The sequence below is a fragment of the Theropithecus gelada genome, chromosome 2 (genome assembly GCF_003255815.1).
Source record: "Theropithecus gelada isolate Dixy chromosome 2, Tgel_1.0, whole genome shotgun sequence".
NCBI classification, from domain to species: Eukaryota; Metazoa; Chordata; class Mammalia; order Primates; family Cercopithecidae; genus Theropithecus; species Theropithecus gelada.
Window position 1 is genome coordinate 155,607,835 of NC_037669.1, and position 25,177 is coordinate 155,633,011.

Here is a 25,177-nt window from a genome sequence, read left to right on the forward strand (position 1 = left end):
GGCACAAGTTTAAAATCATAAGAACATTCTGTTGTTCAGGCTGTGGCAAGAGAAAGCAAACACTGTTACATTGTTGTTTAGAATACAAATTGATAAACTTTTGTAAAGGTATCCAGGAATATCTACCAAATCTATATTTATGTTTTATCTGTTGATTCAACCATCCTAATTCTGTGATTTTACCTTGAGTATATACCTTCAGCAGTAAGAAACTAGGTACACAAAATTAATGCAACATTATTTGTTATTGGAATATATTGGAAACAATCCAAATGTTCATATATAAAAACAGTGATTGAATGAACTGTAGTATAGCCACATGTTGGAGTTTTGTGCTGCTGTAAAAAAGAATGAGGAAGATGTCTGTGAATGGATGTAGGGATTTGCCCTGTATTTTTTTTTTTTTTTTTGAGACAAAGTCTTGTTCTGTCACCCAGGCTGCAGTGCTGTGGCGCAATCTCGGCTCACTGCAACCTCCACCTCCCGAGTTCAAGCAAATCTCCTGTCTCAGCCTCCTGAGTAGCTGGGATTACAGGCACGCGCCACCATGCCCACAATGTTTTTTGTGTTTTTAGGAGAGATGGGGTTTCACTGTGTTGGTCAGGCTGGTCTTGAACTCCTGACCTCATGATCCACCCGCCTTGGCCTCCTAAAGTGTTGGGATTACAGGCGTGAGCCACTGCGCCTGGCCTTTCCCTAGATATATTTTTAGGGCAAAATGCAAAGCGCAGAATGATATCTAAAATATGTAACTTTTTTTTTTTTTGGTAAGAAAAAGGGAAAACGGTGGTTTATTTCACCAAAAAGAAGTACAGGAAAGATAAACCTGACAATAATGAGATTGGTTACCTAAAGAGCGAGAGAGAGAGTGAGAGAGTGTGTGTTTGTGTGTGTGTGTGTGTGTGTGTGTGTGTGTGTGTGTTGGAAAGTTTAGAGGGAATTGAGATGAGGGAATGATACTGAATTTGAATATTATTTTATAGTTTTTGAATAGTCCTGACTTTTGGAGCTATCTTAATACTTCAAATCCTCAAGAAAACAAAATCAGCAAAGATGGAGGGGGAATATCCTGAAAATGAACACAAACAGAACAAATAACCATTACACCATAATAACAACCACACTGAAAGATGTAAAATTACTAACCAAAGTAACTTCGGAATTCAGTAAGTGGGCTATGAAACTAATTGGGTCAGGGAAAAGTTTGATGAAGAGTACAGTATTTACCCAGTCTCAAAATGTCTCCTTTCAAGGTATCTACTGTTTACAGGGTAAAATAGAAACTTTGCAGTGTAGAAACTTGATAGATATCACCTTAACAAATGATAAAAGCAAACATTGCAAGTTACAGAGCTAATTGCTATTATGTGCTTTCTGATATGCCCTTAGAAGAACTCAACATCACTTCTATAGTATTCTTGCCAGAAGTGCATAGTCTGAATCTACTCATGAAGAAACGTAAGACAAGCTCAAATTGAGTTATATTCTTCAAAATAACTGTCCTGTACTCTGCAAAAAAGTCAGTGTCATGAAATAGTCAGAAATGCTGGGTGTGGCAACTCACACCTGTAATCCCAGGACTTTGTGAGACTGAGGCAGACAGATCAACTGAGGTCAGGAGTTCGAGACCACTCTGGCCAACGTGGTGAAACCTCCTCTATACTAAGAATACAAAAATTAACCGAGCATGGTGATAGGCACCTGCAATCCCAGCTACTTGGGAGACTGAGGCAGGAGAATCACTTGAACCCAGGAGACAGAGGTTGCAGTGAGGCAAGATCACGCCATTGCACTCCTGCCTGGGCAACAGGAGCAAAACTCTGTCTCAAAAAAAGAAAAAAAGGAAAGAAATGACTCGAACTGTTCTAGCTTAAAGTAGAGTAAAGAAACATGACAGGTGGCTGCAGTGCATGATCTTAGAATTTCTTTGGGCATATTACCTGAGGTCAGGAGTTCAAGACCAGCCCAGGCAACATGGTGAAACCCCATCTCTACTGAAAATACAAAAATTAGCCGGGCGTGGTGGTGGGCGCCTGTAATCCCAGCTACTTGGGAGGCTGAGGCTGGAGAATCGCTTGAGCCCAGGAGGCGGAGGGTGCACCATTGCACTCCAGCCTGGGCAACAGGAGCGAAACTCCGTGTGAAAAAAAAAAAAATGACTCAGAAACTGTTTAAAGTAGACTGAAGAAACATGACAGGTGGCTGCAGTGCATGATCCTAGAATTTCTTTTGGTATAAAGGACGTTGTTGAGACACATGTGAAGTCTTGTGTGGATTATGTGGATTAGATTATGTGGATTAATCTTATGTGGATTAGATTATGATCTTATGTGTATTAGATATTAGATATTAGATCTTATGTGGATTAGATCTTACGTGGATTAGATTATGTGGATCTTATGTGGATTAAATCTTACGTGGATTAGAACATATATATAGTATCGATTGTTAATCTTATGCTTGGGACATTGTAGTATACTGTGGTTGTATAATAGGTTTATTTGGGGGAAATACACACTGAAATATTAAAGAGTAAAGGAATATCATGTCTGTAGCTAAACACTTATTCAGAACAAATTCATGTGTATATGAAGAGTGAAAGAAGGATAAAACAGATGTAAAATGTTTACTTCTGAAGAATTTGGGTGGAAGGTATTCAGAAGTTCTTTGTACTTTGCTGTCTTTTCTGTAAATCTAAAATTATATCAGAGTACAAAAATAAAAAGAAAATGTTTTAACCCCAAAGTCAGCGTCATCCTCAAGGAAAACCAGTAGTCATTGTCACTGTTAAAGAAGACAAGGATACCCAGCCTCACAACTCTTATTTAGCATTATATTGGATATATAAACTAACACATTTAGACAATAAAAAAGAAGTAATTATGATCATTGTTTTTAAAATGATCTTATTCAAAATAATATTGCATGTTTAGAAAACTCAGGAGAATCAGTTTGCAAAACTAAAGCAGTAAAATAATTCCATAGTATATTGAGATACAGAATTTATAGAGAAAAATTACTGTCTTACAGCCAGTTAGAAGATTTAAAGACGCCCTTTTGAAGACAAAAGTGAGGGAAAAAATTCTTTCAGATTTACGTTTCACTGTGATAGTGTAAACCAGGATAAATTTCCAGTGTTTCAAGAGTTTAAGGGCAAAAACAAACAACAAATACAAAGAAAAATAATAAAAGCACTTAATGAAAACTAAGAATTCTTTTATAACCATGGAGTGGGGAAGAACTGACTCACAATTAACTGACTCAGAATCTATAAGTTAGCAAAGATTCATAAATGACATAAGAAAACAAAAAATTTATAAGATAGAGACACATTATAGGGAAAGTCAAACGACGAGGGACAAATGGGGGAAATTTTGTTTTTATTACAAAGGCTGGTATCTCTAATATATGTTGAGATAAGATTTGCGTTTTATAAGTACTCCTTGTCTTGCACATTAATATCCAAAATCTAGATTGGCATTTTACTGTGTGAGCCCATTTTCCCCTAAAGCTGCATAAGAACCAAGGACCAAATGAGTGTTTTAAAAATTGACCTAAAATTGGAAGAGAGCACGGAAAGGGAGGAAAAAAACAATCACAATTTGCCCCCTGTCCCCACCCAAGTTCCTGGCTAGAAGTGATGTCACCAACAATGACAAAACAAAGTGGAACATCTTTTCATGAGTGAATAGTATGAACAGCTCGTCCATTATTGGCTCCAGTATCCCTATTATCACTATTTCCTGATCTTGGCTCTTGAACCAAGCCCTAAGGTGTGGTGTTGGTTTTCTAATTTAGCTATCTCAAGTTGCATTAGCACCCATAGTTGTTTCCCTAACTCACTGAAATGTCTGTAGTCTCTTCATTTGAACCAGCTGGAGTGAATCCTGTTTGCCATTGGAAACCTCCCAGAATAGGCTAACTCAATGTGTAGTAGAAATATATATATTCAGTATCAGTGAAGTGGGAAAAACGCAAGGGTAAAGTTGATTTAAACACTGTTGACCTAGAGTTGTATTCTAAAGCTATGTAAATTCGTAAGTGTTTATTGGAATAAGTTACGAGAGAACTGAGAATTAACACAGAATTATAGGATGTATTCAGGGAATTATGCGTAGCAAAATGAAGATAAGTTGTCCATATATTCAAAGTACTACCATTGTTAAATATACCTTGTTGATACAGGTATATATTTACTTTGGTATGTATTTAAACGTAACTAATTTCAGAAATATATGTCTGGTTATTGATAAGTAGTTTTCATTGACAGATGTGCTTGTTTTTTTAATAAGAGTTGTTGATCAAACTTGAAAGTTGATGGTTAAAAGCAACCTTCTTTCTTAGTTGAATGTAACAAGTAATGTTTCTGTTTTGCTCTGCTTGTGCCTAACAGAGAAGTTCCGGATGCCTCAGAGCTTTCTAGGAGTGCAGAATTGCCAGAGAATTAATCACCTAGGAGCACTTAATCTAAGAGTTTCCTGAACTTAACCCAGTTCACTGGCTAATTAGGGTCTCGGTGATTTTTTTCATGGCACCTGTAAGCCAGAAGAAATACCTAACAGTTCCTTTCAGGAAGTTATGTCCAAACTATTTATTTAGGTCCTCACAATTTAGTAGGTGTTTAGAAAAATGATATACATAATTGAAAAAAATTGTGTTCATTTCTCAAATAACTGCAGTTACGTGTGTACAGGTGTGTTGAGCATTGTATAGCTTCTCAAATTTTGAAATTATCTTAATTTCCTGTTTTATATTGGTTTTCTGGTAGCCCTTGTTGAAACTCAGCCTCTCAAAGATAGGGCATTATCAACAGGAATAAAGGACCAGATTGTAAGTTACCTCATGCTAATAGTTCCTATGGTACTTGACAAATATCAAATACTGTATTGTTTTCCTTTGAATATTTAAAATATCCACATTGCCCATATCATTTTGCATAAGTCCCTTGGGACATCTCAATGCATAGTTGGGGCACCATGGCTTTAACAAGTGACTGAACGGGATTTAGTGTATAAATACCCCAATTCCTTTGCCCATAAGTGGAATTGTTTTGAAGTACATGGCCTACTCTGACTCGCAGTTTCTCAAGAAGCTTAATTGGGCTCCAGTTACCTACAATTGTAATTGACTAGATAACACACTCTTTATTGTCTTTTTTTTATTATTATTGTTATTCTTTTTGTTGTTTCATGTCTCCACTGCATTACTGGTATTTTATGGGTTGTCCTTCAAAATAAATTACTTGCACTGGCATCCCTGTTTTAGTATCTGCATCTGGGGGATAGAAACTAACAAGTGCTTATATGGCTTTATTATATATTAATCAGTATTCTCTTTAGCAATCTATTTTAATGAATTATGTCTTACCTCCTCACCTGTACTCTGTGTGTGTGTGTGTGTGTGTGTGTGTGTATATAGATAGAGAGTTCAATGTTATCTTTCCTAAATCCTTTTACATTGTGACATCTTATATATACAGAAGACTGCATATATAGTGCCTTTGGCCTCTAACTGTTAGATGTCAGTAGCACATTTCTTTCCCCCTCTCCTCCAGTTGTAACTGTTATGCCCAGACCGTTTGTTCCCCAAAGAAGACCACCAGAGTCCAGAGTCAAAGCCAAGCGGCAAGGATCTTTACTACAAGTTCGAACCTGGTCCCTCCATTCCACAGTATACAAGAGGGCCCCGAACAATGTGAGCGTTTGCTTTTTATAGCCCGAAAGTTGCAGGGGAACAAAGAAATTCTTTTGGCTCCCGCGCTTTCAGTAACCTTGAACGGCTGTCCCCTTATCGGAGACTTTCCAGGTGGTGTTTGTACTGGGCTCAGGGAGTTTTGAGCCCGGGGCTGAGGAATGTGCCCAGCTCCTTTCATAACAAGCAAAAATGTCTGCAAAAGTTTCCCAGTGTTCAATTTTGGGAAGCAAAATTGCCCCATGTTGAGAACTGCTATAAAGTATACCTTATATGAATATACCAGTTTATTTATACTTCCCATTCTTGAAGGAAGTTTTTGGGTAATGTAGACAGTGTTATTAAAAGCTATCTTTTGCACATATTAATTTGGTATTCATGCACAGGATGCTCTAGTTTGTGTACTGAGGGGTGGAATTGCTGGGTTATAAAATATGCAACTTTGTATAGTTGCATATTGTATAGTCGTGGTGTGTTTGTATAGTTGTAACTTTTCATGCTTTAGTCAAGTGATGTCACAGAATTCTGATGGCTTCACATATTTTGCTCATAGATAGTATTACCAGTATTTTTAGTTTTATCTTGTTGAGTAGGATTACCAATATCACATTGTAGTTTTAATTTATATTCCTTTGATTACTATTGAGGTGGACTACTTTTTCACATAACAGTTAACCATGAGAATTTTCTCTTGCATGAACTGCGTAAAGTCTTCTGCAAATTACTGTATTGGGATGTTCGTTTTTTTCCTTTATTGTTTTGTAAGATTTTTATTTTATCTTATTTGAGACATGAGTTTTACTGTTTCCCAGGCTGGAGTGCAGTGGCGCAATCTCGGCTCACTGCAACCTCCACTTCCCAGATTGAAGCGTTTCTCCTGTTTCAGCCCCCCAAGTAGCTGGGATTACAGGCATGTGCCACCACTCCTGGCGAATTTTTGTATTTTTAGTGAAGACGGGGTTTCTCTATGTTGACCAGGCTGGTCTCAAACTCCTGACCTCAGGTGACCTGCCCACCTTGGGCTCCCAAAGTGATGGGATTACAGGCATGAGCCACTGCACCTGGCCAGGATTTTTTAAAAAGTGGTAATACTAATCTCCTTTGTTATCATATATATTGCAACTTTCTTCTTCCATTTTGCAGTCTGCTTTTTCCCTTTTCTTTTGATACATTATCCCTTGAAGGCAGGGATTTTTGTCTTTGTTCTCTTTGTATCTCTAGCACTTATAAATATTTATTGAAAGAATGAATGAACATGAGTTTAACATTTTTAAGTCTAACCAAATTTATTAGTCTTCTCTTTTATGGGCTTTTTGTGTCATATTTAAGAAATTATTGATCAGACCCTGTGGCTCATGCCTGCAATAATAGCACTTTGGGAGGCCAAGGCGGGCAGATTACTTGAGGTCAAGTGGTTCAAGACTGGCCTTGCCAACATGGTGAAACACCATTTCTACTAAAAATACAAAAAGTAATCGGGCATGGTGGTGGGCACCTGTAATCCCAGCTACTCAGGAGGCTGAGGCAGGAGAATTGCTTGAACCTGGGAGGTGGAGGTTGCAGTGAGCTGAACTCGCACCACTGCACCCCAGTCTGGGCAACAGAGCATGACTCTGTCTCAAAAAAATACAAATAAAAATTAAAATTAAAAAATTATGGCCGGGTGCAGTGGCTCACGCCTGTAATCCCAGCACTTTGAGAGGCCGAGACGGGCGGATCACGAGGTCAGGAGATGGAGACCATCCTGGCTAACACAGTGAAACCCCTTCTCTACTAAAAATACAAAAATAGCCGGGTGTGGTGGTGGGCACCTGTAGTTCCAGCTACTTGGGAGGCTGAGGCAGGAGAATGGCGTGAGCCCGGGAGGCAGAGCTTGCAGTGAGCCGAGGTCGCGCCACTGCACTCCAGCCTGGGTGACAGAGCGAGACTCCATCTCAAAAAAAAAAAAAAAAAAATTATTTACACCATGGTCATGAAGATACTCTCCTGTTTTCTTATAAAATCTTTCTAGTTTATGTGAAGTTTAGTTAGTTGTGTATAGGTTGCTCCTTCAAATTTAGGTTTTTATGTCATCTGGATTTCAGTTTTTTAAGTGTGAAAAGTGCTTTATTTTTTCTTGATTGTACAATGACCCAATTAGCATATATCAAGTATCCCTTTCTGGAGAGTCTTTTCCTGGGTTCTCTATTCTGCTAATTGGTCTCTTAGATGGAAAACTAACTTTCTTTTTTTTTTCTTTCTTTTTTTAAAAATTGTGTCTCAGGTGTCTTTTTTAAAAATGTAACCCAGGCTGGAGTAGAGTGGCACGATCTTGGCTCACTGCAGCCTCAACCTCCCTGGGCTTAGATGATCCTACCACATTAGCTTCCCAAGTGTCTGGGACTACAGGCACACACCACCACTGCACCTGGCTAATTGTTTGGTATTTTTGCAGAGTCAGGATTTCAACATGCTATGCTGCCCAGGCTGGTCTCGAACTCCAGGATTCAAGAGTTCTGCCCACCTCAGCCTCCCAAAGTGCTGGGATTACAGGCGTCAGCCATCACTCCTGGCCAAAAAATTTCTTGACTAAAAACTTACTGGCTGTTGTATTTTTGTATGTATTTTAGAATTAGTTTGTGCGCCAAGCACAGTGACTCGTGCCTGTAATCCCAGCACTTTGGGAGGTTGAGGCAGGTGGATCTCTTGAGCCCAGGGGGTGGTGTCCAGCCTGGGCAACATGGTGAAACCCTGCCTCAACAACAACAACAAAAAATGCAGAAATTAGTGGGGTGTGGTGGTGTGTGTCTGTCGTCCCAGTTACTTGGGAAGCTGAGGTGAGAGGATCACTTGAGCCTAGGAAGTGAAGGTTGTAGTGAACCATAATCACACCACTGCACTCCTGTCACCTGAGTGACAGAGTGAGACCCTGTCTCAAAAAAAAAAAAAAAAAAGAACGTGAAATTCCATCAGTAAACTCATTGGCATTTTAAATGGAATTATATTGAATCTGTATGTGTGTCAGCATTTCTCAATTTTGATGCTATTGACTTTTTGGACTGGAAAGTCTTTGTCATGGGGGGAGCATTCTTGCATTGTAGGACATTTAGCAGCATCCCTGGCCTCTACCCACTAAACTTCAGTAGAACCCCATTCCTACTTGAACAACTACTGCTATACGTCAGTGGGGATGAATTTACATTTTGATAAAATAGAATCTTTCAGTTTGTGATCATTGTGTTTATTTCTGCATATATTCATCCCCTCCACCAAGTATTTTAGAGGATTTTTTGAAGGGAATGTATGTGTGAAAAGGTCTTATACATCTCTTATTAAGTTTATTTCTGTACTTTCAGCATTTAAAAATTTCATTATAAGTAATGGTTTTTAAAAAATAGCATTTTTTTTTAGAACAGTTTTAGATTTGCAGAAAAGCGTGTCTACCACTGATATTTTAATGTAAAATTTAATACGCATTCCTAGAATGAATTCAACTTGGTCATGATATATTTTTTAAATTATTGCTAGGTTTGGTTTGCTACTATCTTGTTTAGGGTTTTTATATCTGTATTTCCATTTCAAGTTTTGTTATGAAAACTTTGCTAATTTCACAGAATAAATTGCAAATAATGCCTTCTTTTTCTGTTTTTTTTTTTGGAATTATTTCTTTCCAGAATGTTTGGTAGAATTGAAGGCATCTGGACCTGAAGTGTTTTGTTGGATGATTTCAAGCTACTGATTCTTTTTTTTAACCATTAAATTGTATGATTGATTGATTGATTGATTGATTGATTGATTGAGACGGAGTCTAGCTCTGTCACCCAGGCCGGAGTTCAGTGCCGCAAACTCGGCTCACTGCAACCCCTGCCTCCTGGGTTCAAGCTATTCTACTGCCTCAGCCTCCTGTGTAGCTGGAATTATAGGTGTGAGCCACCATGCCCGGCTATTTTTGTATTTTTAGTAGAGATGGAGTTTCACCATATGGGCCAGGCTGGTCTCAACCTCCTGACCTTCAGTGATCTGCTCGCCTTAGCCTCCCAAAGTGCTGGGATTACAGGCTTGAGCCACTGCGCCCAGTTGTGATTCACTTTTAAAAAACTCGTTTAGCACTATTGAGGTATTTTATTACTATCATTATTATTTAGAGACTCATTGTGTTTCCCAGGCTGGTCTTGAACTCCAGACTTCAAGAGATTCTCCTGCCTCAGCCTCCCACGTAGCTAGGACTACAGGCATACAAGACCATGCCTAGCTTCTAGTGTTTTTATTATTTTGATAAACCAGATTTTTCTAGGAAACTCTCCATTTTATCTAAATTTTAAAATTTATTTTATAAAGGTGTTTATAATATTCTATATATATTATTTATATATTTATAATATTCCATATATATATATAGTGTGTGCGTGTGGTGTGTGTGCCTGAGCGCATGCGCACATATATATATACGTGTGTGTGTGTGTATATATATATAGTTGTGTATTGCAGATGTCCCTTTTCATTATTTTAATTTTAAATGTTTTCTGTTTCCTAATTATAGCTTTTTCTTGACACATGGATCATTTAGAAGCATATTTCTTCTTCTTTTTTTTTAATGGTTTTTGTTTTCTTGTGGGTTTTTTTTGGGTTATTTTTTGAGAGGGGGTCTCACCCAGGCTGGAGTGGAGTCATGTCATCACAGCATACTGCAGCCCGAACTCCTGGGCACAAATGATCCTCCCACCTCAGCTTCCCAAGTAGCTGGGACCACAAGTGTGTGCCACCACACCAGCTAATTTTTCTTTTTTCTTTGTTAGGGATGGGGTCGCTATGTTGCCATGGCTGCTTTTGAACTCCTGGACTCAAGCAATCTTCCCATCTCAAACTCACAATGTGCTGGGATTACAGGCATGAGCCACTGTGCCTGTTCAGAAGCATATTTTTTGATTTTCAAGCATGAGAGTTTTCTGGTTAACTTTTTGTATTGTTTTCTTCTTTAGCTTCCTTGAATTTGAGGCCAAAGGAAATGGTCTGTCAGTTGTAGTCCCCTTTTGTGTAGACTTATCTCAAGGTTATATGGTCAGTTTTTGCTAATGTTTCATGTGCCCTTAAAACTCATGCATATTATGCATTTTTTAGGTGTAGTATGTCCATTGTTAGCTCAGTAATTTTGTTAAAATATTTTATATCCTTCTAATTTATTGTGCTTGTTCTGATGATTACTGAGAAGGATGTATGTTAAAATCCCACATCATGGTTATAGATTTATATGTTTTTCCTTGATTTCTTCTTAACTGCCTTTCCCCTTCCTTACCCTCCCTCCTGTGTCTGTCTCTCACTCCGCTCCCTGATATGTTATTAGAAGTATACAGACATCCAGCTTTTTTATAACTCAATGTTTTGTATTTAATGTTCCTCTTTATCTCTGGCAATACTTTTTTTTTTTTTTTTCTGAAAGTCTATTTCATTTGAATATTCATGAAACTTACAACTTTTCATGTTTTTCTGGTGTGCTTTTTTTTTTCCTTTTATTGTTCCTGTATCTTTTAGATGCCTCTTGTTACAACTTATAGCTGGATTGTAGTTTTTTCATTCAGTCTGTCTTTTAATTGTACCATTTAGTCCCTTTTGCATTTAATACAGTCACTGTAATTTAGTTTTATATTGAACTAATGGTTGTTCTTTGCCCCTCCTGTTTTATGTTTTCTTTTTCTCTTCTTTCTTGTTTTTAAATTACTTGAATATCAAAGAATTTGTCTTTCTTTTGTTTACTTCTTAAAACTTTTTTTTTTGTTTGTTTGTTTGAGATGGAGTCTCGCTCTCTTGCCAGGCTGGAGTGCAGTGGCGCGATCTCGGCTCACTGCAGCCTCTACCTCCCAGGTTCAAGCGATTCCCCTGCCTCAGCCTCCTCTGAGTAGCTGGGACTACAGGCACTCACCACCACACTCAGCTAATTTTTTTATATTTTAGTAGAGACGAGGTTTCACCATGTTGGCCAGGATGGTCTTGATCTCTTGACCTTGTGATCCACCTGCCTTGGCCTCCCAAAATGCTGGGATTACGGGCATGAGCCACCATGCCCGGCCCCAAAATTTAATTTTTGCTCTTTATTTCTGGTTTTCTGAGTTTATGTTATGCTCTAGGTATAGAATATATTTTGACAGGGGCAGGGGGTGTTGTTTTTCATCGTTTCTAAAATTTCTTAATTATTATCTCTTTAAATTTTCTTTCTATTTTATTTCTCTTCTCCTTCAGGAACTTTATGTACATTTGTTATACTCTCTTCTGTGTATCTTTCCATATTTTTGAATTTCCGTGCAGCTTTCTGAATAATATTCCCCCATCTTAGGGTTCTTTAACTCTTCTAATTTATGCCAATCCCTTAAGCCTTATTTTAGTTACTGTATTGTTCGTTTCTGTAAATTATAACTACTTGGTCCATGGAATTGTTCCCCTGTGGATATTCAAACTTATATTTTTATTTTTTAACATGGTAAGTGTATTTGTTTTGCAATCTATATCTGATAATTCTAATATTTTAAGTTTTTTTGAGCCTGTTTCTGTGGTCTTGTTTTTGCTTATTTTTTGCATGTTGCCTTTCTTCTTGGTGTATTTTGTTGCTTTTTATTCCAAGCTCCTTATTTCCTCTCAAATTTATTTGAATCATAGGATTAAGTTACATTTCTGTAAGAGAGGATTTAGCATTTGCTTTACAGGTGTCCAGGGGCGCTACCAATCTAGGACCATTTGTAATTGAATAGAGCGTTTGAGATTTTCTTTCAGTTATTTGTGAGAACACCAGTTTTTGATTATAACTTCTTAGATACATTTATCTCCCTCTTTGCAGTACCAGAAAAACTTTATTTCCCCCAGAGTATCAGGTGATAAATTGACCCGTGGGTTAGTCTTAACCTGAAGATGTAATCCTTTGAAGCCCCACTTTGTAGAGTTATGTCTTCTAGACCTTCTACCTCAGATCGCCCAACTGAAGCAAACAGGCTTAGCAAGGGTCATCATAGAAAAGGTGATTTCAGCATTGCTTCTATATGTTGAATTTCTGCTTTTATTTATTTTGCTCCTAATATCTTCCTGCTTCATATGGCTTCAGATGCTTTCAAAATGCTGTTTATATTTTATTTACCATTTCAGGGAAAGGATTTGTATAAATAATATTGTTTACAATATCATTATCATAAACTGAACTTGTTTATATAAATGTAAAGTGATTTCTCCCCCAGATGATACATGTATGTGTGTGTTAATGTAACTTGTAACGCTGAAATTTTTCAAAAAAAATTTTTATGAAAATGAATAATTTTGAAACTTTGATGCTTTTGGCATAATTTGCATATTTTCTATATTGTTGTAATGTAATTTCTACTTTCATAGGTTTTGATTTTCTTGGGCCTACTTGAAGGTTTCAATTGCTTATTATTGTCATGGTTTTGAAAAAGCTCTCAAATGTAGGCTGACATGTGCAGGTACTGTTTTAGGTAGAGTGTACAAAAAACCCACAAGTAATCCTGATGGGTTTATACTTACAGAAAACCTGTTGGGTATGCAGAGAACAGGATAAGAATTATAAAATAAGAGATTGGAATATGAAGTATTTTGCCTTAATATTTTTCAGTTTCAGCCTCTCTGTGTGTGTGTCTCTCTCTCATGTCTCTCTCTCAAATAGGCCAGGCACAGTGGCTCACGTCTATAATCCCAACACTTTGGGAGGCCAAGGCAGGAGGATCAGTTGAGCCCAGGAGTTTAAGACTACCCTGGGCAGCATAGTGAGACACTGTCTCTACAAAAAATAGAAAAATTAGCCAGGTGTGCACCTGTAGTCCCAGCTGCGTGGGAGGAGGCCAAGAGGTTGAGGCTGCAGTGAGCCATGATTTTGCCACTGCACTTCAGCCTGGGCAACAGAGCAAAATCCTGTCTCAAAAAAAAAATATTGCTGAGAATAGACACATGAACTATTCAGAAATTCAAAAGAGGCACAGCATGCTGGCTCATGCCTGTAATACTAGCACTATGGGAGCCTGAGGTGGGGGCATCGCTTCAGTTGAGGAGTTCAAGACTAGCCTGGGCAACACAGAGAAACCCTCTCTCTCTCCCCTCTTCCCCCTGCCAAAGACAGACAAAATTAGCCAGATGTGGTGATGTCTGCCTATAGTCCTAGCTTACAGAGGTGGGAGGTGGGAGAGGTTCAGGTGGGAGGATTGCTTGATTCTGGGAGGTCAAGGCTGCAGTGAGCCAGGATTGTGCCACTGCACTCCAGCCTGGGGAACAGAGCACGCTCTCTCGCTCTTCCTTGCTCTCTCTCTCTCAAAAAATAAAAAAAGGAGTTCAAAAAAGTTTATGTAGGCCGGGTGCAGTGGCTCACGCCTGTAATCCCAGCACTTTGGGAGGCCGAGGCGGGCGGATCACGAGGTCAGGAGATCGAGACCATCCTGGCTAACACGGTGAAACCCCGTCTCTACTAAAAATACAAAAAACTAGCCGGGCGTGGTGGCGGCGCCTGTAGTCCCAGCTACTCGGGAGGCTGAGGCAGGAGAATGGCGGGAACCCGGGAGGCGCAGCTTGCAGTGAGCCGAGATCGGGCCACTGCACTCCAGCCTGGGTGAAGGAGCCAGACGCCGTCTCAAAACAAAAAACAAAAAACAAAACAAAACAAAACAAAACAAAAAAAAGTTTATGTAGATACCTAAGTCATCTTAAAGGAAATGAAACATAACTTCTTACCCATTTAGTGTGGACTGTACATAGTGACTTCTAAGGAGTACAGTGTGGAAAGAGGTGGAGAAGTGTAATTTGCAAAGGAGAAAACTGACAAACACTATTGCATCTAGATGTTCATGGTTAATAATCAGTAGTGTTTAGTCATATTGATAGTGACTTGATTTTATATGATGAGGATGGCAATTTCTCTCTTGAGCTTCCCTCCAAAAATCCATAAACCCTGTCTAACCATGAGAAAAGAATCAGACAAATTGAAAGACATTATATAAAATACCTGACCACTGCTTCTTAAAACCTTTGTGGTCATCAAAAACAAGTAAAGTTTGAAATTTAGAAATGGAAGTAGAGACTTTACAGATGATGCCCCAGAAATAATAAACATCATAAGAGACTACAAGGAACCAATAAATTGGATAATCTAATAAATTGGATAATCTACACCAATAAATTGGATAATCTAAAATAAATGACTAAATTTCTAGAAACATACAACCTATCAAGACTTGGAGTCTGGGTGAGTCATGGAGAAAAAGAAAAGCTGGGCTGGGTGCGGTGGCTCGCACTGTAATCCCAGCGCTTTGGGAGGCCGAGGTAGGTGGATCGTGAGGTCAGGAGATCGAGACCATCCTGGCTAACACGGTGAAACCCCGTCTCTACTAAATATACAAACAATTAGCGGGGCATGGTGGGAGGCGCCTGCAGTCCCAGCTACTCAGGAGGCTGAGGCAGGAGAATGGCCTGAACCCGGGAGGCGGAGCTTGCAGTGAGCGAGATCGCGCCACTGCACTCCAACCTGGGCGACAGAGCGAGACTCTGTCTCAAAAAGAAAAAAAAAAAAAGCTGAACAGACCTATAATCAGTGGGCAGATTGAGAGAACAAAGAAAAGTCCCAGGATCGTTTGGCTTCAGACTGATGACTTTTGCCAAACATTTAAAGAATTAATGCCAGTTCTTCTCAGTCTCTTCCAAAGAATTGATGAGGATGGAACACTTGTAAACTCATTTTATGTGGGCAGCATTACTCTTATACCAAAGTCAGGCAAAGATATCCCAAAAAAGATACCATGAAAAGAAAAGGGTCAGTATAGATTTCTGATGAGTATATATGCAAAAAATCCTAAACAAAAGACTAGCAACCAAATTTAACAGCATATTAAAACATTCACCAAATGAAAATCAATTAATATGGTATGCCACATTAACAGAATGAAGGATAATAATCACTTGGTCATCTTAGTAGATACCAGAGAAAGAGTTTTATAAAACCAGCACCCTGTTCATGTTAAAAGAAAAAACTCACCAAACTAGGAATAGAGGAAAATAGAACATAATAATGGCCATATATACAAAGTGTATTGCTAACATATTCTATAGTGAAAATCTAAAAGCTTTTTCTGTAACATCAGGAACAAGGTGAGGATGTCCACTCTCACCACTTCTATTCTGTGTATTATCAGAAATTCTGCCCATGCCCAGAGGTATTAGGCAAGCAAAAAAAAAAAAAACAAAAAACAAAAAACGGAATAAGTGAAATTGTTTCTGTTAACAGATGACATAATCTTATATATAGAAAACCAGGCCGGGCGTGGTGGCTCACACCTGTAATCTCAGCACTTTGGGAGTCTGAGGCAGGCAGATCACCTGAGGTCAGGAGTTCGAGACCAGCCTGGCCAACATGGTGAAGCCCCATCTCTACAAAAAATCAGCCAGAATGGTGGCGGGTGCCTGTAATCCCAGCTACTCAGGAGGCTGAGGCAGGAGAATCGTTTGAACCTGGGAGGCGGAGGTTGGAGTGAGCTGAGATCATACCATTGCACTCCAGCCTGGATGACAAGTGTGAAACTCTGTCTCAAGGGAAAAAAAAAAAGGAAAACTGTAATTATTCCACAAAAATGTTAAAATTCATCAATCAATTCAGCAAAGTAACAGGATGCAACATCAACATATAAATTTAGTTGCATTTCTATACATTAACACTGAACTTTCTGAAGGAAAATTAGGGAAACATTCCAATTTACAATAACATAAGAAAGAATAAAATACTTTGGAATAAACTTAACTAAAGAGGTGTATTAGTCTGTTCTCACTGCTGTAAAGAAATATCTGAGACCGAGTAATTTATAAAGTAAAGAGGTTTAATGTTTACAATTGTGCAGGCTGTAGAGGAAGCATGCTAGGAAGGCCTCAGGGAAATGTACAAGCATGGCAGAATTAGAAGGGAAAGCTGGCACATCTTCACGTGGCCAGAGCAGGAGGAAGAGAGGGAGAAGAGGTACTATATACACTTTTAAACAACCAGATCTCATGATAACTCACTCACTCTCATGAAAACAGCACCAAAAGGGAAATCCATCCCCATGATCCAATCACCTCCCACCAGGCCCCACCTCCAACATTGGAGATCATTTGACATGAGATTTGAGTGGGGACACAGACCCAAACCATATTAGCAGGTAAAAGACTCTCTGAAAACAACAAAACATTGATGAAAGAAGTTAAAGGAGACAGAAACAAATGGAAAGACATCTTGTGTTCATGGATTGGAAGACTTAATATTGCTAAATTGTCCGTACTACCTAAACTGATCTTACGGACTCAGTGAAATTTCTGTCAAAATTCCAATGGGATTTTTTGCAGAAATAGAAAAATTCTAAAATTCATGTGGAATCACAGAACCCTTAATACCCTAAACAGTCGGAAGAAGAAAGAACAGAGCTGGAAGCACCACACTTCCAAATTTCAAAATATGATACAAAAGTACAGTAGTTAAAACATCAGCTGGGTTCAGTGGCTCACACCCGTAATCCCAGCACTTGCGGAGACTGAGGCAGGCAAATCACTCGAGCCCATGAGTTTGAGACTAGCCTGGGCAACATGGTGAAATCCTATCTCTACTAAATATAGAAAAAAATTAGTGGTGAGGCATGCTTGTAGTTCCAGCTACTTGGGAGGTGAGGTGGGAGGACCACCTGAGCTGGGGAGGTGAAGGCTGCAGTGAGCCATGATCATACCACTGCACTCCAGCCTGGGTGACAGAGTGAGACCCTGTTTCAAAAAACAAAAACAAAACAGTTTGACACTAGTATGAAGGTAGACATAGCAACTAATGTAACAGAATAGAGAGCCAGAAATAATTCACATATGTATGGACAACTTAACCTTTGACAAGGGTGTCAAGAATATGCAGTAGGGAAAGGATAGTCTTTTCAACAAATGGTGTTTGGGAAAACTGGATATCCACATGCAAAAGAATGAAATTGGTTTGGACCCTTACCTTACACCTTAACACAAAAATCAACTCAAAATGGATTAAATAATTAAATGTAAGACCTGAAACTTACAAACTCTTAGAAGAAAACATAGGGAAGAGAGAGCTTCATGACATTGGTCTTGGCAATGAATTCATGGGAATAACACCAAAAAGTGTCTGTGGATGGATGAATGGATAAATAAAATGTAGTATATACATACAATAGAATATTATTGAGCCTTAAAAAGTAAGAAAAGTTTGCAATATGCAACAACCATGGATGAGTCTGGAGGTCGTTATGCTAAGTGAAATAAGCCAGCCACACAAAGACACAGAAATCAGTCAAGTAACTGCTTCATTACACTTACATGAGGTATGTAACTCATGGAGGGAGAGAGCAGAAGGGTGATTGCCACGGGCAGGGGGAAGCAGGAAGTGGGAAATTCCTAATAATGTATATCAAGTGTCAGTAGTGCAAAATGAATTCGTTCTAGAGATAAACAGTCTGAGAAAGTGTCACAGTGTAGAGGAGTCTAAGAAGACATGACAACTACCACCTTTGGTGGTATTCTGGAACAGAAAAATGACACTAGGTAAAACTAAGGAAATCTAAAAGTATAGGCTTTAGTTATTAATTTTATCAATATTGGCATATTAGTTGTGACTGTTGTACTATACTAATGTTAGGTATTGACAGTAAAGGATACTGGATCTGATGTGTATGGGATCTCTGTACCATCTTTGTACCTTTTCTGTTAGTTTAAAACTATTCTAAAATAGAAAGCATGTATTTTTTAAATGCTATAGGAGTTCAGTTAAGAAAAATTCCTTGAAATTTTGAAACTAAAATACTAAACCCAACCAGTTCTTTTCCTCATTAATCACATACATAAAAGTTTCATCAAATGAAAAATAGGTATTCTAGGCAAAAGATGAGTTAAGAAAGTCTTAGTGGCACCTGAAAAAAGTTATGAGAGACTTCAAAGTATACTTAAGATTATTTGGGACCCCTAGTGACATAGCTTTGAAGCACAGGTTGAAGAAACAGGACTTGGTCGTTTATATACAGTCTGATAAGAAACTGCCAAATAATCTTAATAGTCTCAAATATTTAAATCTTAAATTGTGTAACTGGAGCCAATTATACAATGTCATCTATAAACAAGATACTTGGTAAAACTTTTTGCTCTGTACTTCATAGATTTGTGTAACCACGTGGGCAGCTTCTCTGTGCTTTTCCGCCTGAACTTAGAAATGAAATCTGGCTCTCCCTATATCAGATTATTTCACTCATGGCCTCATTAATTAGAAAGGAGAAGAGTTCAGCCTTTTCTACTCTCCGTTTTCTACTGCTTGCTTTTCCATACCATACTATGAAAGGTAACAATCTTCTCTAGAGTTAATTTTTTATTGTTATCATTTTATTTCTCCCTTTAGTTCCCTACGACTAAAATTTTTTGGTTGACCTCTTATCTCTAATGCATAATTTTTGCCTGAGTTCTCAATTTTCTTTAGTAATATCCTGAATATTTTGGGACTTTCTCTACAAAAATACATAGACACGAATTTTCATATGTTTTAAAATGGTTCATAGGTACTTTGGAATCCATGTGCCACAGGTCAAGAAACCCTGCCTATCTGGAATCTTATTAATAATAATAATAGAACTGAGGTGACAGACAGACGTTATTTTTCTTACAGTCATTTCTTCTAAGTCTTACGTGAACAATGTTAGCACTGAAGATGAACTTACTTTAATAGTTCTTGAAGATATGGTGAATATACTTTGGACATCTTTGAACAGTTCTTTAGCTCTAGGATAGTGCTTACTTTTGGTCCTGGGCTATACTAGCATGGCTCAAACAAGCTCTACAATTTGATATTCTAATATTTGGTAAAATTTCTGTTCTTGGTGTAGATGGACTGCATCCTGTGCATCTTGAAAGATTAGTTAATCGGTATTCACATGTTATGTGCCAATACATGATTTTTAAAAACATTTACTTTAATATTTTACTTATCTTTTGTATTTAGAAAGGAAAAAATACATTAGTTCCCCCCCCCCCCCCAGCCACAAGGACTGTTATAAAGTGAAGGCTGCCATCTAGAGACAGACTCATCATTGGAAATGTAATCACAGTAATTTGTTTTCAAGGCATTCTAAAAAATTTATAAGTATCAAAAATGTATCTTTATTCATAATTTGTGAGGTTCTTTTTTTCATTTTTGCACGTACTATGTAGACAGATCCCATGCATCCCAAGATATTTATGATTAAGCTTGAAAGGTATCAAAGTGTCTCTTTCTTTGCCTTTCCCCCAGACCCCCTCCTCAAATCTTGAAAAAGACTCTTAAATGTAGTCACTGCATTACTAGGTAGCTGTTAATTTCTACATTTCTGGCATACTGGTATTTATTTAGTGAATCCTTCTCAGTTTTAGTAGGCTCAACATTTCTTGCCTCAGATTTTTTCTACCAATCCACCCATATTTATATCTAATCTTGATTTACAGTTTGCTCTTTATCAGACTAGGTTATGTAAAAATGAAACAAAAAATGGCCAGGCACGGTGGCTCATTCCTGTAATCCCAGCAGTTTGGGAGGCCAAGCTGGGTGGATCATGAGGTCAGGAGTTTGAGACCAGCCTGGCCAACATGGTGAAACCCTGTCTCTACTAAAAATACAAAATTTATTGTGTTTTTAGTAGAGAATAATTACACATGGTGATGCGTGCCTGTAATCCCAGCTACTCAGGAGACTGAGGCAGGAGAATCGCTTGAACCTGGGAGGCGGAGGTTGCAGTGAGCTGAGATCGAGCCACTGCACTCCAGCTTGGACAACAGAGTGAGACACTGTCTCGAAAAAAAGAAAAAGTGAAACAACAATAAAAATGATCCTGTCATATGCTTAGATTATCTCTAGTACATAACTGGATTACATTTTATTTATTTAGAGTCTATAATCCACTCTGGAAAAGAAAAGCTTTAAAATGATTTATACACGGAGCAATTACTTTGAAAGCATCTACTATTTGGAAGGCTCTTTTGCTAAGTGTGTTAGACAATGTTAGTGTATTTCAACCACACTTAGACTTCAGTAATTTGGGGTAAGCAAGAATGGTGTGTTGTAAAAGCTATCAACTTTTTTTGGGTGGCTGTGGGGAGTCTTGCTCTGTCATCCAAGCTAGAGTAGAGTGGCGCAATCTCAACTCACTGCAACCTCAGCCTCCCAGGTTCCAGAGATTCTTGTGCCTCAGCCTCCTGAGTAGCTGGGATTACAGGCATGTGCCACCCACCCCTGGCTATTTTTTTGTATTTTTAGTAGAGATGGTGTCTCGCCATGTTTCCCAGGCTGGTCTCATCCTGATCTTAAGCAATCTGCCCACCTGAACCTCCCAAAGTGCTGGGAATATAGGTGTGAGCCACCATGCATGGCCAAAAGCCATTAATATAAACTTAAAAGAGCCGTTTGTTATATTTGGATAAATTATTTTGCTGCTGAGTAGAGTTCTGTCTACTTTCAATCTTCTATGTACTTGTGTACCTAGTTGGAGGGATGCATAGAAGGCTTGGAATTTCTGCCCTGGCTGACATCACAGAATAGAGAAGGAGGAGAATTGAAAATGACTGAGGAGGAACAGGGTTGAGACATTTCTTTAAACTGTGGTTCATAAATATGAGGATAAGAAAGTTTGCTGGGTCCTTCTTGACTTTTTTGACAATTTACCTCTTCATTGTCTTAACTTATCCCCATGAATAGGTACTAGGCATTTCGAATGGGGTGTTTAGTGCTGTTGGACCTGATATGTCTACTCTGGAGGTGGAGGCTATAGGTTTGGGTGATGGGAAAACCACTGGAATGACTTTCCCTGGTTTTGGGATAAAAGAGGTAGCTCGTCTCTTCAAACAGTATTTGAATCTGTGCATACGTAGGAATCTGACTTCCTGTAGAACTCAAGTTAGGAACTGGAGCTTTTAGCTTGCTTCCAAAATGGGCACGATAATGTATCAAAAAAAAATGAATGCCCAAAGTAGGAGAGTCTAATACTGAGTATCTTTTATGCTACAGGCGCAATGCCAAATACTTTACATTTGTTACCTCACTTAATTCTCTTATCATCCTTATTTATTTGTTTGAATGTTTCCCATGTGCTAAGTAATGTTCCAGGCAATAGCAGTTAGAACATTGAAGAAAACTTCTCTGCTCTGCAGTGATATTCTCACCATTTAAAAGATTAGAAATCCTAGTTTCATAGAGATTAAGTGACTTTTCTAGTGTCCCATATCTGGTAACTGGTGGAGCTGAGAAACTCTACTATGTCTTATTCTAAAGACGTTGAGCCACTCTAGGATGACTTATTTTCTGAGGCTTCTGATGTATTTTTTAATCACTGCAACTACAATTACAGTCTGTTTTTATTGTTGTCTATATAGATATTTATACAAGAATGTGTTTGCCAGCCTTATGTTCCATCTTTTGTGCCCTGTGATAGCAGATAACAAAAACACAGTATTTCTGGCAAACTTGTGTTGAGGATTCTTATTCTTGCCTTCTACTGAGTGCATATCGATAAGGATTATACAAATGTCTGATAGTGTTTAAGAGCAGTGTCTTTCAGTTTAGTTTTTTACGTTTCATTTTTTTATTTAAAATGTATTTATTCATAATTTTGTTTGAGTAATATACTCATGTAGTTCAAATTTTTAAAGTGCAAAAAGCATGAATGTAGTCTCCTTTGTTTTTCTAAACCTCAACTGCCCATTTCTCTTTCCTGGAGGCAACCAGTTTTACTAGAGTATCTTTGTGGAAATATTTTAATGTGTTCAATCAAATATATTTCAATATCCATTCTTTTTTGTGTTTGAATATATCCTATAGATCTTTCCATATCAGTCATAGATAGCTTATTTTTTGATAGCTCCGTCTATAGTTTTGATAGATTCCATTGACTTTGAGAGTCAATAAAGAGTAGTGGTTATCATAGTAGACAGTCTGCCTGCATGTAAACCATGGGTCTGATACTGGGAAACTTTTTTTTGCAAGTTGCTAAACCTCTAGATGCCTCTTGTCTCACAAATAATAGTACATTCTTCATAGGGCTGTTGTAAAGATTAAATGTATAAACATCAAGTGCCCGGGAGATAGTAAGCACCCAAATATTAGCTGCCACCACCATTGTCATTAATATCACCTTTTTATGTATTTCATCTGATCTTTATGAGCATATAGGCTTTCTTTCCTTTTTTTTTTCTTTATTACAAACAGTGCTTCAGGGATAACCTTTTACAGTCATTACTTTGCACGTGTGTTAGTCTGTGGATGTTTTGCTACAAGTACAATCTGTGGATCAAAGAGTGTGTAAATTTGTAGTTTTGGCAGACATTTACCAAACTGCATACTGTAGAGATTGTACCAAATTATATACTTTTATCAGCAATTTAACATAATTTAAATTATCTAGAACTTTATGGTAGCTTTCTGATGTTATGTCTAATTATGGTTAAAAAATGGCAATTTCAAAATTCTTCCTTTTCCTTCTTAGGGGTACATTCCTGTCAGAAGGGCCTGATCAAACAACGTTTTATGTTTTAATATAAAGTATATGTTGGAAGGTTATTCTTTTGGGATTCTCACAGATAACTTGTTGATGCTTGAGAGAGTGGAAGTGGATCTGAAAGATTAACTGTAAAATCTGTCGTTCCACAGGTACTGTGAGAATAGAGATGTTTCGAAATATGCAGAATGCAGAAATCATCAGAAAAATGACTGAAGAATTTGATGAGGTATAGCATTCCAGTATTTGTACAAATTGCTTACTTAATACTTTCACATGATGAATATGTTGATTATCTCAGGTTTTGTTTTGATTTGATGTTTAGTGTAACTGAAGATCTGTTTTTTAATTATATATGATAATCTATGGTACTAATTCCAAAATTAATGATCTTTCGAGGTTTGATTATGTTGTGTGGAGTATTGAATAATTACTGGCAGGATAAGAAAATTAGTGGTATGAGGTAGAAGTAGATTCTTGACATTTATTTTGAAGACTGTCTCAAATTCCCAAATTTATAAATGCATCTCCAACAGTTTTCTGTTTGTGGAATGCTAATTGCATTAAAGGCTTTAAAGGGAAAATGGTTTGGAGGTCAGTGAATTCTAAGCAGAACCACATATTATACCTGTCTCACAGATTATAAAATCACGTTATGTTATTTAAGATTCCAAGACATCCTAATTAAGAAAAGCCCTGCTTACCTTCATTTAACCCAGAATTTCCCAAAATTATTTTACATGGAACTTCTCCCAAACCCCTGGAGGGGGGTGTGTGTGTCGCGTGCGCGTGTGTGTGTGTGTGCGAGAATGAATGTTAAGCTTCTATTTGGGACACTCTACTTGAAAGTATTCTTTTCATTTAGAATACATGTTTTCTTTGCTTGGCTTCACAAATTAATCACCTTTCCCATTTTCATGGAAATATTCTCGTGAGCAGTTTTACACTGATTGTAAATGCTGAAATGTTTCCACAGTTTTATTTCTGTATTGTATTTATGGTGAAATGAATTTATATTATGTATTAGGCTACCATTAATTCCAGTTTTAACAGTCTGCCTTTTGATTTAAATAACATTTCTATTTTTGGTATGTGTTTCTTTTTCTTGACTTTCAGCACTAAAATATTGGTTGTTTTCTAGTTCAACTCTTTGACGGAGTGGGCTTGGGATTTTATTATTATTAATTTTAACTTGGAAAAAGTAATACAAACACACATGTTAAGATAAACAGTGTGTGACCCGGGTATTGGGTTTTTTGAAAGTTCATCGGGTGATTCTAATGTATACCAAAGCTTGGGAACTACTGGTTTAAAGAAAATTAAAAGAAAGCCAAGAATTAACTTAGTAAAACTCTTCACGTATCAAAATAGAATGAGATAAAAACAGAAATAAAGACACTGTGAAAATGCACATATAACAAGAAAGCATGACTTTTGTTTTAGGATTATTAAATAACTAGAAGTTGAGAAATTCAGGAAAATAAATATATACTTTTTTTTTTCTGGAGACACAGTTTCTCTGTTGCCCAACCTGGAGCGCAGTGGCGTTGTCTCAGCTTACTCCAACCTCCACCTCCCCGGTTCAAGCAATTCTCATGCCTCAGCCTCCCAAGTAGCTGGGATTACAGGCCTGTGCCACCACGCCCAGCTAATTTTTATATTGTTAGTAGAGACAGGGTTTCCCCATGTTATCCAGGCTGATCTCAAACTCCTGACCTCAGGTGATCCAACCACCTCAGCCTCCCAAAGTGCTGGGATTACAGACATGAGCCACCACGCTCGGCCAAATATGTACTTAAAAAAATACTCCTGTAAATATTGTTAACTATTATGGTATATTGAAGGAATAGTAAACTATTAAGAAAACTAAGAATGAGTTACATTGCAAGTGAAATGACTGAAAAGGCATTTCATATACCTAAACATATTTTCTCGCAGTATTTGAGAAGATCAACTTAATCAAAGATGACTTTAAAAAGCACCATTCAAGT

At 37.8% G+C, this 25,177-nt stretch overlaps 1 protein-coding gene across 2 annotated transcripts in view; it reads left to right on the plus strand.

Annotated features, from left to right (window-relative positions):
• Positions 1-25,177, plus strand: part of STAG1 (stromal antigen 1) — a 402,456-nt gene that overhangs the window by 183,011 nt on the left and 194,268 nt on the right. For both annotated transcript variants that reach the window (XM_025375719.1, XM_025375720.1), the window contains exon 6: positions 23,339-23,415. In XM_025375719.1, coding sequence (XP_025231504.1) covers positions 23,339-23,415 — 77 coding nt within the window. The remainder of the gene's footprint in view (positions 1-23,338; positions 23,416-25,177) is intronic.